The following is a 19,070-nucleotide window of genomic DNA, read 5'->3' on the forward strand; positions in this document are numbered from 1 at the left end:
ATTATGAACCGTCATCCCCTCAGCAGTCTTCTGTGGTTCCAAGGATTTGGTTTAGACTTTTCTGTCCTTCCACAGGCAGAGCATCCGAGCATCAGTAGCTAGCCTCCAACTACAGCAGGAATGCACACTACTTTGTGTATACTGTATTTTGATGAACTTCTAAAGATAACTGTAGCTAGGTACCTATGTGGTTCCTCAAAGCTTTTACAAAGGTTTGCTAAATGCTAATAACCTATGCTATGGCTGAGAGTAAAGCTAGCTAGCTAGCAAGCATGTTTGATTGCTAGCACGGAGCTAGCTGAGAAAACTAAACTCCCATACATCAGAACTACAAACCCTTATCAAAGATTTGCCCATCCCAACCCAGCATCATTGGAGAATCTCAATTGCATTTCCTTCATTTCTCACTTCCTCTCTCTGCCGCCTCCGCATTTTAAAACCCATTGGATGAGGTCAGATGTCCCTTCCCATAGATCTTTTGCTTTGAGAAGGTGAGGAGAGAGGGCACGGGGAATCAAGAAAATTCAATTGAGATTCTCCCTGTGTCTTACGTGCGTTCATTGTTCCTAACTATTTACAGTTGTTAGATATCAGAAGCATGCCAGAATGTTTTTATTGGACAAGTTTAGGTAGAACCACCCCATTTCGGGCATTTTGGTTCCTATTGAATAGGGAGTTACAGAAACGTAACTTGACCTCTGGTTCCAGGTCCAGGAAGTAATCTCTGTTTATTGTTTTACCCCCATGTCCAGCTCCTTCCAGCAGCGCCTGTCCTACACCACACTAAGTGACCTGGCTCTGAGACTCATAGATGGAACAGTGTATGATATAGTATAGGGACTCCTGGATGTCCAACACCTGAATCTGTACAACCAGAGACTAAATCTGCACTGTGAGCATCAAGGTCTCGCTCTCTTTAGGTTTCACATGTTCTCTGTCTTATCAAAAACCACTTGAGTGTATGTTAGTGTGGCATTATACAAGGAATCTGAGGGATTTCACCATTACAATGTCTCAATATTATCTTCCTCATGCCCAGTACTCAAGCAGGATTTGATTCGTAAGCATAAAGAAGCCCTGCAGGTTTGCAAATCACACAACCTTGTAGTTATGTAAACAAATAGACAAGGAGAAACAGAAGTATGGAATTGACAACGCATCATACCATTATTCAAATTCAGTTTGTGGACTGACTGCAAACACATGTTATTGATGTGTTGTTAAATGATCCCAAACATCCTTCTATAGCACAGCCACATAACTGATTTCTGTTGTTCATGTCTGAGGACATAATTGTCTCTATCAGGCTCTGGAGATTCAAGTGAGAGAGGAACAGATGATGGATGACAAGATTTTGGTGGAGATGGACCAAAAGGTTATAAACCAGCAGAACACCAGGGTTCTAAATAACCACCAATCCCCAGTTGAATCAACACTTTGTAAATGTACATTCTAGTGCATATGGCAGATACATGAACAAAATGATTCAATGTCCTCTGTAACAGATACCCAGCAAAGACAAGAAGACTGGTCTCTGCATCAGTGTAACAGATGTGATCGTACTTCGTAACTGTCATGTGCTGTGTTTTTAAAGAAAGGACTGTCCAGCCAGTGATCCCAGGTGATTGTTGTTTATTCTGACAATAGACACAAGACAATGACTTATCAATGACCCAAGCCCAGCTCAGATAATCCCTAACATTGTGACGCAGTGTGGTCATAATGCTTCCGCAAATGTACATTACACCAGAGGTGTCGGTAGACACAATGTAAGTAACATCATGTATGTTCCTCTAACTGTTCTGAGTGCCTCTGCTGATCCTACAGCTACTGTATGCAGTAATCATGTGCCAACGAACCCTATTTATACTGTTAGCACTGAGCCAGTGTGCCCTAGGAGGAAATCCACTGTGTGCAGCTCACCCTGCACTAGCACGAAGAACATGAGCACATCTACTGCTGCTAAGCTTCCGAGTAAAGCAATAAAAACAAGTAAGCATCCCAGAAGAAAAGTGCTCAAAATAGCCCATGTTAACACATGTGGCTTAAGCTCAATAAGTTGCTAGTAACAGATGGCATTCATATTCTGACTATCTCTGAAACTCATTTAGATTATACCTTTGATGATACAGTGGTAGCAATACAAGGTTATAATATTTACAGAAAATATAGAAATGCTAATGGTGGAGGTGTTGCTGTATATATTCAGAACCACATTCCTGTAAAGATTAGAGAGGATCTCATGTCAAATACTAATGAAGTAATATGGCTGCAGGTTCATCTGCATCACCTAAAGCTCATTCTGGTGCGAAGCTGCTACAGACCATCAAGTGCTAACAGTCAGTATCTGGATAACATGTGTGCAATGCCTGATAATGTATGTGATGTCAATAAAGAGCTTAACTCTCTGGGTGATTTAAATATTGACTAGCTTTCACCAGGCTGCCCACTCAAGAGAAAGCTTCAAGCTGTAACTAGTGCCTACATCCTGGTTCAGGTTATCGATCAACCTACCAGGGTAGTTACAAACAGTACAGGAATTAAATCATCAACATCTATTGATCATATCTTTACAAATGCTGCAGAGATTTGTTTGAAAGCAGTAACTGTCAGGATTTGGCCAGGGTTGTTCCGGTTTTTGGTCACTAGATGCCCCCATTGTGCCTTTTGACCTTTTGTTTTCCCTTGATCCCCATTATTATTTGCACCTGTGCCTCGTTTCCCCTGATTGTATTTAAACCCTTTGTTTTCCTCAGTTCTGTGCTCTGTGTTTGTATGTTAGCACCCAGCCCTAGTACTCTGTGTACTCTTGTTGATCCCGGTGGACTCTCTTGTGGAATTCTGTTTTTTTTTTGTGTTCTTGTTTGTTTGTTTTTTGAGTATCTTTTGAGGCTTTTTGTGCAATACCTTCCACCTTGTGGATTTACCTTTTTTGTCTTGGAGGATTACCTTTGTTCTTATGGAATTCCTTTTGAGGTTGTGGAGTTACATGTTTTCCTGAAGAACTTCACTTTTTACTTCATTAAATACACCGTCTCAAGTACTGTGTCTGCCTCATCTTCTGGGTTCTGCCGACTATTCGTGGCTCAGTTGGTTAAGTGACTGTTTCTCACTCTGGAGACCCGGGTTCATAACCGGGTCCTGACAGTAACCAAATCCATTGGATGTAGTGATCACAATATAGTAGCCATATCTAGGAAAACCAATGTTCCAGAGGCTGGGCCTAATATTGTGTATAAGAGGTCGGTAGACACAAGTTTTGTAGTGATTCCTATATTGTTTATGTAAAGAATATTTGTTAGTCTGTGGTGTGTAAAGAGTAGCAAACAGACACTGCACTTTGACACATTTATGAAATTGCTTATTCCAGTTACTAATAAACATGCACACATTAAGAAAATGACTGTAAAAACTTAAATCCCTGTGGATTGATGAAGATTTATAAAATTGTATGGTTGAGAGGGATGAGGCAAAAGGAATGGCAAATAAGTCTGGCTTGCACAACCGATTGGCAAATGTATTGCAAATTGAGAAATCATGTGACTAAACTGAATAAAAAGAAGAAACTACACTATGAAACAAAGATAAATGACATAAAGAATGATAGTAAAAAACTTTGGAGCACCTTAAATTACATTTTGTGGAAAAAAGCAAACTCAGCTCCATCAAACTTAGCGATGCCATGCCAGCAACAAATGCTGACACTACACATCCAAGTATACAGTATCTGACCAAATTATGAAAGACAAGCATTGTAATTTTGCATTCCGTAAAGTAAAATACACCTTATGGAACGGCGGGGACTGTGAAGCAACACAAACAGACACAGACACATGCATACACACACACACACACACGATAACATGCGCACTATACACACACATACACATGGATTTTGTACTGTAGATATGTGGTAATGGTGGAGTAGGGGCCTGATGGCACACAGTGTGTTGTGAAATCTGTGAATGTATTGTTATGTTTTTAAAATGGTATGAACTGCCTTTATTTAGCTGGACCCCAGGAAGAGGTTAGCTGCTGGCAGCAACTAATGGGGATCCATAATAAATACAAATACATTAGATGTGCAGGACAACACTATGTTGATGGCTGTAGATTCGTGATTTGTCAGCATGGAAATAACTGAATTAGCAGGGGCTAATGCGACATTACATCTCAAGCATGCTAGCGAACTCTTACACAACAACATACAAAGGCACATCTGTCACGTTCTGACCTTAGTTCCTTTGTTTTGTCTTTGTTTTAGTATGGTCAGGGCGTGAGTTGGGGTGGGCAGTCTATGTTCTTTTTTCTATGATTTGGGATTTCTGTGTTTGGCCTGGTATGGTTCTCAATCAGAGGCAGCTGTCAATCGTTGTCCCTGATTGAGAACCATACTTAGGTAGCCTGTTTTCACCCTTGAGTTGTGGGTGATTATTTTCTGTTCTGTGTATTCACCGTACAGGACTGTTTCGTTTAGTTCGTTGTGGCTTTATTGTTTTGTTTCAGTGTTCGATTGTTCTATTAAATCAAAATGGACACTTACCACGCTGCACTTTGGTCCTCCGATCCTTCCTACTACTCCTCCTCATCAGAAATGTGTTTACATCCCTGTCAGTGAATATTTTATCCTTCAACAAGAAAATCCATCCACCTAACAGGTGTGTCATATCAAAAAGCTGATTAAACAGCATGATCATTACACAGGTGCACCTTGTGCTGGGGCCAATAAAAGGCCTCTCTAAAATGTGCCATTTTGTCACACAACACAATGCCATAGATGTCTCAAGTTTTGTAGGAGCGTGAAATTAGCATGCTGACTGCAAGAATGTCCACTAGAGCTGTTGACAGAGAATTGAATGTTAATTTCTCTACCATAATCCGCCTCCAATGTCATTTTTGAGAATTTGGCAGTACGTCCAACCGACCTTCACACCCGAATGGCGTCGTGTGGGCGAGCAGCTTGCTGATGTCAAAGTTGTGAATAATGAGCCCCATGTTACAAACAATGAACACATTTACATTTTATTGATGTCATTTTGAATGCACAGAGATACCGTGATGAGACCCTGAGGTCCATTGTCGTGCCATTAATCAGCCGCCATCCCCTCATGTTTCAGTATGATATTGCACGGCCCCATGTCGCAAGGATCTGTACACAATTCCTGGAAGGAGAAAATGTCCCAGTTCTTCCATGGCACGCGTACTCACCAGACATGTCACCCATTAAACATGTTTGGGGTGCTCTGGATCGATGTGTACAACACCCATTCATTCCTTGTGCTGTTGGACTACTAAATGCAAAGTAAATTGTATCTATATGTACTCATCTATCTAGTGCAGTTGGGACAGTGGATGTTTGTGAGTGAATCAATTAATATCCTCTATGATGTTAGTCTATGCAACATGATGGACTGACTGGTTTAAATGTGAAACATAACCAACCCTGTTACACCTCTACATAAGCTCATACTCATAACCAGATGTCTATTCTACCAAATATGATAGATGTAGTTTGTTATCATTCTAATGTTGAAGTAATCTTGATTTTTTTTAGTGAAATATGTGCCTTGAGTCCTAAAGAGAGTCTTGTAGTCTTAAAGTGTTGGAAGCTAAGTGCACTGCCAGCGGGGTCAAGGGGTGAAACACAGATTGCAGTGTAGGAAAATGTCCAATAGATGGTGGTAGAGTCTCTGTCTCCACAATTGAAATAGCCTTGCTACACTACAGGATTAGCCAAAGAAGACCATTATTTTAGGGTTTAAGCTGTTTCACTGGAAGCATATCCTAGAGGCAGTAGAGTGCAAGCCACTTTTAAGTGTTTTTGGGCGTGCGCCATGTGTAGAATTCTTCTTCTTGCAGAACTGCGCTGCTCGTTGACAATAATGGCTCGGAGGTTTCATGTTCCCTTCTTGTCATTTGAGGAGTTGACAATGCAGATGAACCGGCTCAGAAGGATACTTAAACTTCTACAGAAAGAGTCCCAGTAAGGAGGCCTGTCCTGAGAGACAGACAGGCCGATAGACAGGGTCTGATTGTGTGAAAGCACTGGATACTAAAGAGCATATCCAAGAGTGGATAGACACAAGAGCATCATCCTGTCCTCTTGTTAATGAGAGCTTGAGCAGGGCTCAGGATACACATTCTCTTCCAACATGTTGAGGTTCATGTCCTCAGGGGCTGTGTGTGTTCTGTTCAATGCACATGGAAACCAAGAAGTTGTATTTCTTTGTGAATCTATGTAGAAATGACTGGTTATGGATGACAATGGGGCTGTGAAGAGAGTGTATGAATTTGAAGAATCACTGAAGGCTGTAGATACTTTTGCATTTGTGTTGCCACTCAGTCACACAGATGCCAAATGGAAATAAGTCATCTTATCCATCCAACTTATCATGTTTGTGATATTTTTTTAAACAAAAATGTTATTCATGTTTACCATGATTTTGGCCAATGTAAAATGTGTTCATGAATTAAAAGGTATTTATTTGATTGTGACTCATTGTTTCATTATTAGTCTAGTTGAGTGACAATAGGCAAAACATTGGGTAAAGTATTTAAATGTACTAGTACTATACAATCTTAGATGATTTGAATGTCATTTGTATGCTGATACTGTAGCATCCAGTTATTGTTATTATGGTAGATGAAAACCAACCCTTTTGACAACTTTACTTTAGGCATATGTTACCGTGCAGTCAAAAACGTGATTGTCCTATGTTTTATATATTTCCACTCTAAAATAATACTGTGAAATTGTGATAATGATAATGCTCGTTTAGCATAAGAGCTGTTTGCAATTTCAGCCTGATTTGTGGGATGGAGTTTTGGCCATCAGGCTTGCCCTCCCACTCAGACCACTACCAGACAGTCTTAGCTAAATTCTTGCTTGGGAAATTGCTCATTGCTAAAAAGCTAATAAAACAATCACAGTAAGGTACTTCATTGTTACCCAGAAATTATTTGAAATTAAGATAAAAACGGCTGCATTGGACCTTTAAACGCTGGCCTTGCGTGACCTTATCTGATGGCTGATCCCGTCGTCATCAGATGAACAATAAACTCGTACTGTGCCTTTAAGAATCGAGAGCTCAGCTCTCTATCCTCTCGTTCTCCATCTCCACCTTTCTCCCTGTCTGTCGTTGAGGGTTTCAAAGGATATCAACCGGGCCTGAGATAGGCTACTCATAAGCGATATTCAGCATTTAAGGTAAACACATGTTTTTATTTGTTACCATATTAGAACGTTTTTTTAAATCAAATAAATTAGACTATTTATGCAGAATAGCAGTAATGGTAGAGTTTCTCCCCTGGCTTTTGCCATAATCTACCTATTACAACACCTTGTTCGTGCCATAATAAAAAAAATATATAAAACGCAGACAAGTACAATTTCATAGAATAATCAGCTATCGCCATCGCTTTATTGAAATAGCCTGTCATTAATAACATTTGTATGAGTTTCCATTTTGTTATAAATTATTAATGTGGCTGGCTTTTGTAAAAACGACGCACTTAAAGCGATTCATTCTCGCCATGACTCCACAATTATTACACGAATCACAGTTATTATGGAGGACGGGTGTATGGTCGTTTCACTTTGTATCAGTGTTTATTTCAGTAGGGAATAAAAGCTTTACGTAATGTATTTCTTGCATTGAGGGCGGCAGAACTCGCCATATGCCTACCGTACGCAGTAATTGGAAACGGCACATCAAAAAGAGTCGGATCCCGGGCTGGTCCCATTCTATCGCATAAAACGTAACCTTTGATGATTGATTTTGGCTCCACAGCGTTTAACCTACCCAAATAGTTGTGTGTTCGGTTGGCTACTTTTATTTGCTGAGATATCTGACACTTTTAGTCTTCGCAGGATGTAAGCGGAATATAGCCTTACATAGGCTACAATAGGATATTACCTTCAACATTAGTCTTCAAGAGAAAAGAAGACGTGTCAAACAGTCAGAGCAGATCAAACAGATCTCTTTTTCATGGGCAGTTATTAATCAGTAATAGACTAAATGATATCTTTCAAAACATGTATTAAATTACATAATTTATAGATATGCCTATTTATAGATTTGACATTACTCAGATAGTCCTAACTGAAATGTATCAAGCTATCCTAATAAGCCAAGTTGAAGAATATTAGTCTTCAATTCTAAAAATAGAAAAGCAATAGTTTCCACCTTCCACTTGGTAAGGGCAGAGGTGTAATACAACATGCTCAGAGATAGGCAGCAGTGGTGAGAGGATGGAGTCATTCAGATAAAGGTTAGATGAAGTCCTCATTAGGATGAGTTGCTTTTGTCTACCTGCTCTGCGGTCACAGGCTTTGTCCCTGTATGATGGTATGTATTTTGTATTTTTGTCTCTCAGGTCAATTAATCAGGAGGAGAATGGATCCAGTTTGAGCATCTTGACTGATAAGTTGCCGAGTGTGATCCTGTAACCATGGCGACCTGTGGGCGTGGTTGCGTCCCGGCAGTGCGTTTCTGCCAAAGGCTGAACCGACTGAAGACCCTGGATGATGATTTGATGGTGACATCAATGAAGCGCTGCCTGACCATGGTGGACCTGGCCCTGCTGGGTGTTGGTGGCATGGTGGGCTCTGGTCTCTACGTCCTGACAGGCACTGTGGCCAAGGACACCGCGGGACCTGCCGTGGTCCTCTCCTTCCTCATAGCAGGTATCGCCTCCCTGATGGCCGCCCTCTGCTATGCTGAGTTCGGGGCTCGCGTGCCCAGAACGGGCTCAGCCTACATGTTCACCTATGTTTCTTGTGGAGAAATATGGGCCTTTCTCATTGGCTGGAACGTAGTGTTGGAGTACATGATTGGTGGGGCCGCGGTGGCGCGGGCGTGGAGTGGTTACCTGGACTCCATGTTTAACCACACTATCCAGAACTACACAGAGAACCACATAATGAAGTGGAATGTTCCCTATATCGCCCACTACCCTGACCTGCTGGCCGCCGGGATTCTCGTGGTTGCCACCATCTTCATTACCTTCGGAGTGCGAGTCTCTTCTTGGCTCAACCACATCTTCTCCGCTGTTAGTCTGGTTGTCATACTCTTCATCTTGGTGTTTGGCTTCGTGCTGGCCGATCCAGTCAACTGGAGCCAGAAAGAAGGAGGTTTTGCACCGTTCGGTGTGTCTGGGGTTATGGCAGGCACAGCCACCTGCTTTTACGCATTTGTTGGCTTCGATGTGATTGCAGCCTCCAGCGAGGAGGCAAAGAACCCCCAGCGAGCCATTCCTATGGCCACAGCCATCTCCTTGTGCATGGCAGCCACAGCCTACATCCTGGTCTCCACTGTCCTCACTCTCATGGTGCCCTGGCACTCCCTCGATCCCAACTCCGCTCTGTCTGACGCCTTCTTCCGCCGAGGCTACAGCTGGGCTGGCTACATCGTGGCAGTAGGGTCCATCTGTGGTAAGTGTCTCTTGAAAGACTTAACCACTGTAACCACACCAATGTATCATGTCATTGAGTTTCTTTGGGTCAGTTGATGATATAATTGATTGAAGGGCAAATGTGTATGACTTTTATTTATCTTGACTTCATACAGTAGCTCGCTGTTTTGATTGCATTGATGATCATGTGACTCTCTGTCCATCCCCTCTTCCAGCCATGAACACAGTGCTCCTCAGCAACCTCTTCTCCCTCCCTCGGATTGTTTACGCTATGGCGGAGGATGGCCTCTTCTTCGCCTTCTTCGCCAAGGTCAACCCTGTCACCAAGGTCCCTGTGAATGCCATCTTGGTGTTTGGCCTCCTCATGGCCGTCATGGCCCTCATCTTTGACCTGGAGGCCCTGGTCCAGTTCCTGTCCATCGGCACCCTCCTGGCCTACACCTTTGTGGCAGCCAGTGTCATTGTGCTGCGCTTCCAGCCTGAGAAGGAGAAGACCAGTTCCAAGGTTAACTCCACTACCTCCCCTAACACCAACTACAACCCAGAGCCCTCACCCGAAGCCTCCGAGTCCCAGATCATAGCTCAGGACAGCGGGGAGCTGAAGGAGTATGAGTCCTTCTCAGACAAGCTACAGCTGGTGGAGATGCAGAAGACCAGGGAACGCAGCGCCCCAGGGGTGTTGAAGGCCCGCTGGGAGCCCTACCTGGGCAGGTTGCTAGGGGACTTTGAGCCGGGGGAGGTGGTGGCCTTCTCTGTGCTGGCGGTGATGGTGAGCTCTGTGTCCCTCTGTGCCGTTTTTGTGTTTGGGAGTAACCAGCTGCAGCTTCCTACGTGGAGCTTCGCCGTGCTAATAGTGGTGTTTGGCTCAACCTTCCTCCTCAGCCTGGTCATCATATATGCCCATGAACCACATATCAACACCAAAACCTTCCAGGTGAGCCAAACAAATTCTCCGTTTTTCATTTTATGCCCAATGTGTAAATGCAAAGCAGCAACTTTGTTGACTTTTACTTTATTGTATAGGCCTACACATAAAGTTAGGGAAGCAGAACTAAACCCTCGCCTTAGAATTATTAGTTGTATAACGTTGTCTGCCTGCAGAGTTTCAAGCAGACACCATAGTCCCTATGCTCAAGAATGCCAAGGTAACCTGTCTAAATGACTATCGCCCCATAGCACACATCTGTAGCCATGAAATGCTTTGAAAGGCTGGTCATGACTCACATCAACACCATCATCAAATCAATCAATCAAATGTATTTATAAAGCCTTTCTTACATCAGCTGATGTCACAAAGTTCTGTAAAGAAACACAGCCTAAAACCCCAAACAGCAAGCAATGCAGGTGTAGAAGCATGGTGGCTAGGAAAAACTCCCTAGAAAGGCCAGAACCTAGGAAGAAACCTAGAGAGGAACCAGGCTATGAGGGGTGGCCAGTCCTCTGGCTGTGCCGGGAGGAGATTATAACAGAACATGGGCAAGATGTTCAAATGTTCATAGATGACCAGCTGGGTCAAAAAATAATCACAGTGTTTGTAGAGGGTGCAACAGGTCCGCACCTCAGGAGTAAATGTCAGTTAGCTTTTCATAGCCGATCATTCAGACTATCTCTACTAGAGGTCGACCGACTATGATTTCTCAACGCCGATACCGATTATTGGAGGACCAAAAAAGCAGATACCGATTAATCGGACGATTAAAAAAAAATGTATTTGTAATAATGACAATTACAACAATACTGAATTAACTTATTTTAACTTAATATAATACATCAATAAAATCAATTTAGCCTCAAGTAGATAATGAAACATGTTCAATTTGGTTTAAATAATGCAAAAACAAAGTGTTGGAGAAGAACGTGAAAGTGCAATATGTGCCATGTAAGAAAGCTAATGTTTCAGTTCCTTGCTCAGAACATGAGAACATATGAAAGCTGGTGGTTCCTTTTAACATGAGTCTTCAATATTCCCAGGTAAGAAGTTTTAGGTTGTAGTTATTATAGGACTATTTCCCTCTATATCATTTGTATTTCATTAACCTTTGACTATTGGATGTTCTTATAGGCACTTTAGTTTTGCCAGTGTAACAGTATAGCTTCTGTCCCTCTCCTCACTCCTCCCTGGGCTCGAACCAGCAACACAACGACAACAGCCACCACATCGAAGCGTTACCCATGCAAAGCAAGGGAAACAACCACCCCAAGGCTCAGAGCAAGTGAAGTTTGAAACGCTATTAGTGCTCACTAACTAGCCAGCCATTTCACTTCGGTCACACCAGCCCGGGAGTTGATAGGTTTGAAGTCATAAACAGCGCAATGCTTGACGCACAACGAAGAGCTGCTGGCAAAACACACAGAAAGTGCTGTTTGAATGAATGTTTACACTCCTGCTTCTGCCTACCACCGCTCAGTCAGATACTTAGATACTTGTATGCTCAGTCAGATTATATGCAACACAGGACACGCTAGACAATATCTAGTAATATCAACAACCATGTGTAGTTAACTAGTGATTAAGATTGATTGTTTTTTATAAGATACGTTTAATGCTAGCTAGCAACTTACCTTGGTTTACTGCATTTGCGTAACAGGCAGTCTCCTTGTGGAGTGCAATGAGAGAGAGGCAGGTCGTTATTGCGTTGGACTAGTTAACTGTAAGGTTGCAAGATTGGATCCCCCGAGCTGACAAGGTGAAAATCTGTCTTTCTGCCCCTAAACGAGGCAGTTAACCCACCGTTTCTAGGCCGTCATTGAAAATAAGAATGTGTTACAGGTCTGTGAGAGCCAGAAATCTTGCTTGTTTGTAGGTGACCAAATACTTATTTTCCACCATAATTTGCAAATAACTTCATAAAAAATCCTACAATGTGATTTTCTGGATTTTTTTTCTCTCATTTTCTCTGTCATAGTTGAAGTGTACCTATGATGAAAATTACAGGCCTCTCTCATCTTTTTAAGTGGGAGAACTTGCACAATTGGTGGCTGACTAAATACTTTTTTGCCCCACTGTATATATTTATAAAATCGGCAAATCGGTGCCCAAAAATACCGATTTCCGATTGTTATGAAAACTTGAAATCGGCCCTAATTAATCGGCCATTCGGAACAGCGTCTTCACAAGGTCCTTTGCTGTTGTTCTGGGATTGATTTGCACTTTTCGCACCAAAGTACGTCCATCTCTAGGAGACAGAACGCGTCTCCTTCCTGAACTGTAACTATCTGCATTGACCCTTTTTTAATTGACTTTTTTTACACATACGCTGTTACTACTGTTTAATATCTGTCACTTTATTCCTAGTTATATGTACATATCTACCTCAATTACCTCGTACCCCTGCACATCAGCTCAGTACTGGTACCCTGTGTACACTGACTATACAAAAAAACATTCAGAGCACCTGCTCTTTCCATGATACAGACTGACTAGATGAATCCAGGTGAAAGCTATGATCCCTTCTTGATATCACTTGTTAAATCCACTTCAGTCAGTGTAGATGAAGTGGAGGAGACAGGTTAAAGAAGCATTTTTAAGCCTATATACAATCGAGACATGGATTGTGTATGTGTGCCATTCAGAGTGTGAATGGGCAAGACAAAAAATGTAAGTGCCTTTATGGTAGTAGATGCCAGGCGCACCAGTTCGTCAAGAACTGCAACGCTGCTGGGTTTTTCACACTCAACATTTTCCCGTGTGTATCAACAATGTTCCACCACCCAAAGGACATCCAGCCAACTTGATACAACTGTGGGAAGCATTGGAGTCAACATGGGCCATCATTCCTGTGGAACGCGTTCGACACCTTGTAGAGTTCATGCCCTGAAGGTGTTCCTAATGTTTGGTATACTCAGTTTATATAGCCAAATTATCGTTTACTCATTGCATATTTATTGTTACTTTTCTATTATTTAGCTATTTTCTTTCTCTCTGCATTGTTGGGAAGGGCCCGTAAGTAAGCACTTCACTGTTAGTTTACTCCTGAAGTTTACGAGGCATGTGACAAATAGCATTTTATTTGAGCCTGTTATATTTCCCTAAGTCTTTATGTAGTTATGATAAACTAAGAATACTCTGTGTGTTTTAAGATGTTTTTGTAGCAGTCTCTCCACCTTTAGAGATGCTAAATTCTACTCCGACTGCCTCGAGCCCAGTAGATAGGAACTGCAACATTTAATGTGACATTTTCACCCAGCTCTGAAGCTGAGTCACAGCAGACACTCACTCCCTGCCGTGTGGTTGATCTGCTCTTCATACAAAATAAAAGCTGTTTCTGTGAGCTCAAGCAGGGCCCACGTTCCTTCTGGCACCAACCTAATATAAAATCTTGTCATGAAGACCTGATCATTCTTTTGAATTATATTAAGTACTCCTATTGGGACTTTTAATATTTTAGTCAAGACTAGTGGTCTTTTAGGCTCTCCAACCTCCTTTTCTTCAACGACAAACACTTATTGAATTAAGGAAGGCATTGATTATTTGACACATTTTATTACATGTCAGAATGAAGGTTGTTTGCTGTAATTTTCCTAGGTACCCTTGGTCCCATTCATCCCTGGTGCAAGCATCCTCATGAATGTGTTCCTAATGCTGAAGCTCAGCCCAATGACCTGGATCCGCTTTACCGTATGGGTGGCTGCAGGTAAGATTACTTCCACTAATGGCACAAATGTGTGTTGTGTGAGGACCATGTGCTATGTAGCGCAGAAACATCATGTCAGACTGAACTGGAACTCTTGCCTTCAGTGGTTGAAATACAGTGCCTCTTAACCTAAATGATGGACAAATAGTATGGATACTTATTACTGGTTGATCATCGACAACAGGATATGAAACAGGGTTTTATTAAATTATTAGTACATAGCACATGTTTGTATTAAAACATATGCAGGTTACTTTGTGTTTACAGAGAGTAAACCTACCAAGTAAGTCAAGGCCTGACTGGAGGGAGTTAACCCTTTCCTAGCCTGCGCCTGCTGCAGTTAGAAGATATTTAGGCTACGTAGCGCATTGATGTGAATCACACTGCTGCTCTCTAATTTATTTGTGCCTTACATATTGTGGTTGTTGTGGATGGCTGTTCACAAATGTATATGCTGTGTATTTTAACCCAATAATGGTTCAATTGAAGAAGTTTAAACTGCTTATCAATCATTGTTTTTGCGGTCAGGAGTGTATTCATTACGGAAACCATTTACTGTTTAAGAACCAAATGGAAGCAAACAGAGCAAAACTAGAGTTTCTGTTGGACAAAGTCAGGTAGGTCCCGCCCCGTTTTGTTCTGTTTGCTTCTGTTTAAGAAACGTTTTGCAACATAATCGGAGTAATGAATACGCCCCAGTGGACAGGCGGTGAAAAAAGCACTCTTGCAACAGCTGCATTGCAGATCCTAGACTGTGGATTAAAAGTTTGAGTTCATCCCTTCTAAACTGCCCCGTGGTATTGTGCTCCATTATTGTAAAAAAAACTAGTTTAATTTAAGAAGACCACTAGTGGGACTTTTATTCTCTTCATGGAAAATGACCATCTAGTTTTTCACATGCAAATAGCACTTTCGGTAGTGCTCAAAGCACGCTATTCCGAGGGCTGCATTTTGTTGCAGTTCAAAGCAATGGGCCTTATCAGACCTCCATGACAACAAAATAAAAAACAACAGATTAGGCTGATTAGTCCTTAGTTTTTGGGTTATGCTCAGATAAAACAATTTGGCTGATCTAGATTTCCATATTAATCTATATTTCCATATTAATCTATATTTTCATCTTTTCAATTCATATTCTTGAAGATCAATGGGTATTAAATTCATTGAAATGACTGGAAATCTGGTAGACCCAGTTAGATTTTTTTTCAATTTAAAGATATAGCCTAATCCTATTATCTGTAGTAGAAAGCAATGGGTTAGAAGAAGCCTACTGTACATAACCAACCCATAAAGAAAACTGCAACATCCATTTATGGCCAGCTATGTAAACTCTAACATTGATTTATCCTGCAATTAAGGTCATTAATTTTTGTTTTCTTCTAATGCTTCTTAAACAGGTTGATATTTATTGGGACGAGTCTCGTCCTTGAGGCAAAACAGAGCAATTTCTGCTAGATGGGTCAAGCTGCAAATTCAAAATGGGCTATATTGTAAAAATCTTGCATTTTGGTCTTCATTTAAGGTTAGGGCTAGGCATTAGGGTTATCAATGTGGTTAAGGTTAGGTTATAAATCTCATTTTATGACTTTGTGCCAGCTACTAACCTGTGCCTCTTAAGGGGAAAGTAATCTAACAGTAACAAAGTAATCTGATTACATTACTGAGTTTGTGAAATCCAAACATTACTGATTGCAATTTAGTTAATAACTGTAATGGATTACATTTAGAAAGTAACCTACCAAACCCTGCCTGTCTGCCTACAGAGGCTTCACAGGGAATATTGAACATGACAGGGGCTGAGCCATGTCTAAGTAATCAATTCCTAGCACCATATTCCCGCTATAGCTGTGTCTTCTAAGCACATACCGTATGACAGTATAACAATAACAACAGCATGTGTTTTGGTCCTAACAGTATATGTTGCACCTCTCTAGGTCTACTGGTATATTTTGGCTATGGGATATGGCACAGTAAGGAGGGCCTGAGGGAGCTGCAGCCCAAGGACATGGCTGCCAGGTACGTGGTGCTCCCTAGTGGCAGCCTGGTAGAGACAGTCCAGTCAGTGCAGCCGAACGGACATGGGGACGCCAGCGCCCTCCACACCACCCCCTCCCCCGCCCAGTCTGCTGAAGAGCAGCAGGCAAAGAGATGATGTGTAGGAACTATGAAGGGAGCCATCTTTATTTCAGTGGGCCGTTTATCATCTATCTGCTCCTACTCATACATTACCTCACTCTCTTCTCCTCTGACTTCCCTCTCGTGACTGGCCTCATACAATCAGTGTGTACTGCGACAAGGCTATGTTTCTCTGCGTTAGTAAGTACACAACACACAATGACATTAACACTCTCTCATTATGAAACATATTTATATTTATTTTTACATATTGTATCTCTTAATATGGGAACATAGTAATAAAGCTATCTAGCATTGTTTAGGATATTGCTATTGGTTATAATCACTGTATTTAAAAACAAAATGGTAGATAAACCAGCACAGGTGTTATTTCCTTGTTAGCATTTCTCTCAACTCCTCAATTGATCTGCTTTTTAATGTCTCTCAGTCACTCACTTTTTAATGTGTTTGGTAGTAGGATGATACTTTTGGTCATAGCATACATTGAGTCATGTTGATAAGCTGCATTTTTCGTTTTGTAACCACTGGAATGAAAGGACCTTTGTTTAGACACACCCATGTACAAACACATATTCACATTTGCTTTCTCTCTCACACACACACACACACACACACACACACACACACACACACACACACACACACACACACACACACACACACACACACACACACACACACACACACACACACACACACACACACACACACACACACACACACACACACACACACACACACACACACACACACACCTCAAGATCCCCCTCATTCCCCTGCACTAGTGGCTGCTCAGCCAAACGCAAATCATTTACATACATTTTCTATTTTAATGATTATTTCGGACTTGTTGCATGTAGTTTCTGAGCTGTGAAACAGTCTGTTTTATCATTTTAATTTTGCATTTCACTGATGCCATATCACACACATATTATGTTCTGTTTTGGGATGTTTTTGTACCTCGCTTCGTATCATAATGACCCGACTCCACTTGTTAATGTTCTCTGTCTCAATCACATGAGATTGTCACTCTCTTCTTCTAAGGCGGAGTAGGCCTTTCAACCTCTCGCTTAATCCACTGACTCCCATCCAATGACCTCACTCACTCTTATGTGTCCCAGATTTTGCAATCAACCTAATATCTACTGAGAAGGGTTATTCCCCCAATGCACAAGAACTAGACAGCGACCCATTCCCCTTCTGTGTGCTAGCATGAGATTAGTTTATACAACCATCTAATATAAAAGCACCTGGATTATTTTAGCTATGGTTTTATTCTCATTTCTCCTCATACACAACAGTGATAATGCGAGACGAGAGTTATAAACGTGTGTTTTAATACATGCTTTTTGTAAGGCAAGCACAAACCCAGTTCATGATGTACCTGAACAGGGTATTTGGTGCTGCTGTTTAGAAGCATATTAACAAACAGGGATTGAGTGTTTTGTCAGACTATGCCAGCCATAGGACATCTCTTATCCTCATGAGACCTCTGTAATCCAGCAGATTTGCAGCAGTCCCTGCGGTTGACCAATAGCTTGATCTAGATTACATACACGCACAGATCACTCTCACTCGCAGTGCTGGATTACACTGACCTCCTCAGAGAGGGATTGCGCTCTCACACCCAGTTACTCACTACCCTGTCTGATAGCACAGTGTTCGAGAGGGCAGTAAGATGTCATGACAATGTAACATTGTCTCAACGTGATAATCATAACATTCCCATAGCTAAGGTTTTCAGTCAAGTCCTGAGAACGGATTATTTTGTTACCTATAAGGTGTATATTTGTCTGTTTGTCACATTTGGAGATTGCGGTAAAACGTCTACCATTTATCTGTATAATAATAATGTAACTACAACATTGCCTTGATGTTATTAGCGTTTTCTATATATCACAGTCCTTAGAATGATGAAAAATAAGCATGAGTCCCTCACTACCGGCTACCAACCTCACACGTGTCTGTAGCTCACCTTAGTGTTGTACTCAAAAATATGTTTGTCTTGTCTCTTATTTATCACTATTTATTAGTTATTGTAAACATACATTTGTTTATGTAAATATGTGACACAAGCAACCAATGGCCTTAAAGATGTTTTCATGAGTACAGAATGATTCCCAAAGCTTACGTAGCTTTTCACCTCTATCCAAGTAGTTTACCCTGTTATAATCTCAGTATTTATTCATAGGATATTATATTGTAAACTACTATATTCCATTCAATTGATTTCAACAACAGATACAGCCTTTGAAGTAATCAAATGTTGGTGGATGTGGGGATAACAAAATATTAAATGGATTTTTGTACAACTTTGCACATAGTTTAAGATTTTAACTGCAAACGACTGTCTGTGTCTCTCTACCAGCGTGTCTCTGTTTTTTCTGCGTGGGCAAGTGACAGGTGTTGGCACTATGGTGCTTTTGGCAAGCTGAACATTTCCTCACCTCGATGAGTTACGCTCTCTGTCTTGTGTGTCAGTAAGCACAATGCGCTATGGGCTCTGACTGTACCTATGTACTCTGTACTTACACATTCAAATTCTAAGTATTTTTTGTTGTATAAAGTCTAAAAGAAGCTGTGTTATTTCGTGACAAATAAATGTTTTGAAGCAGCATTCTGAATATTGTTATTATTACAGGGTTTCTTGCCCATACTATTAACGTAACAAAATGGATTATACACTGTCCATTTAGCTTTTAGAGATAAGTACTGTGTGTTAACAATTAGGCTAAATCAGTCTGTCAAGCAAGAGACAAACACACCACAGGCAACATTAAAGACACACTCCAGCTACAGTATCTATTTTACTTTTTCCATTGAACAATTATATTTCAAGTATAAATAGAGTACAGTACACACACTTAAGGGTAAACAATTGTGTTT

General features: G+C 41.3%; 1 protein-coding gene and 1 pseudogene across 1 annotated transcript; both read left to right on the forward strand.

The window, feature by feature from the left end:
- The first annotated feature begins 239 nt into the window (after window positions 1-239).
- LOC124033019 lies at window positions 240-6,002 on the forward strand (annotated as a pseudogene).
- Window positions 6,003-7,082: 1,080 nt separating this feature from the next.
- LOC124034387 (cationic amino acid transporter 4-like) lies at window positions 7,083-18,801 on the forward strand. Its single transcript, XM_046347516.1, has 5 exons — window positions 7,083-7,207; window positions 8,377-9,433; window positions 9,630-10,348; window positions 13,940-14,048; window positions 15,983-18,801. Exons 2-5 carry the CDS (start codon window positions 8,452-8,454, stop codon window positions 16,198-16,200), a joined length of 2,028 nt encoding a protein of 675 aa, XP_046203472.1. The 5' UTR covers window positions 7,083-7,207; window positions 8,377-8,451; the 3' UTR covers window positions 16,201-18,801.
- The last annotated feature ends 269 nt before the right edge of the window (window positions 18,802-19,070 follow it).

The sequence above is a fragment of the Oncorhynchus gorbuscha genome, linkage group LG04 (genome assembly GCF_021184085.1).
Source record: "Oncorhynchus gorbuscha isolate QuinsamMale2020 ecotype Even-year linkage group LG04, OgorEven_v1.0, whole genome shotgun sequence".
In the NCBI taxonomy this organism is placed as follows: Eukaryota; Metazoa; Chordata; class Actinopteri; order Salmoniformes; family Salmonidae; genus Oncorhynchus; species Oncorhynchus gorbuscha.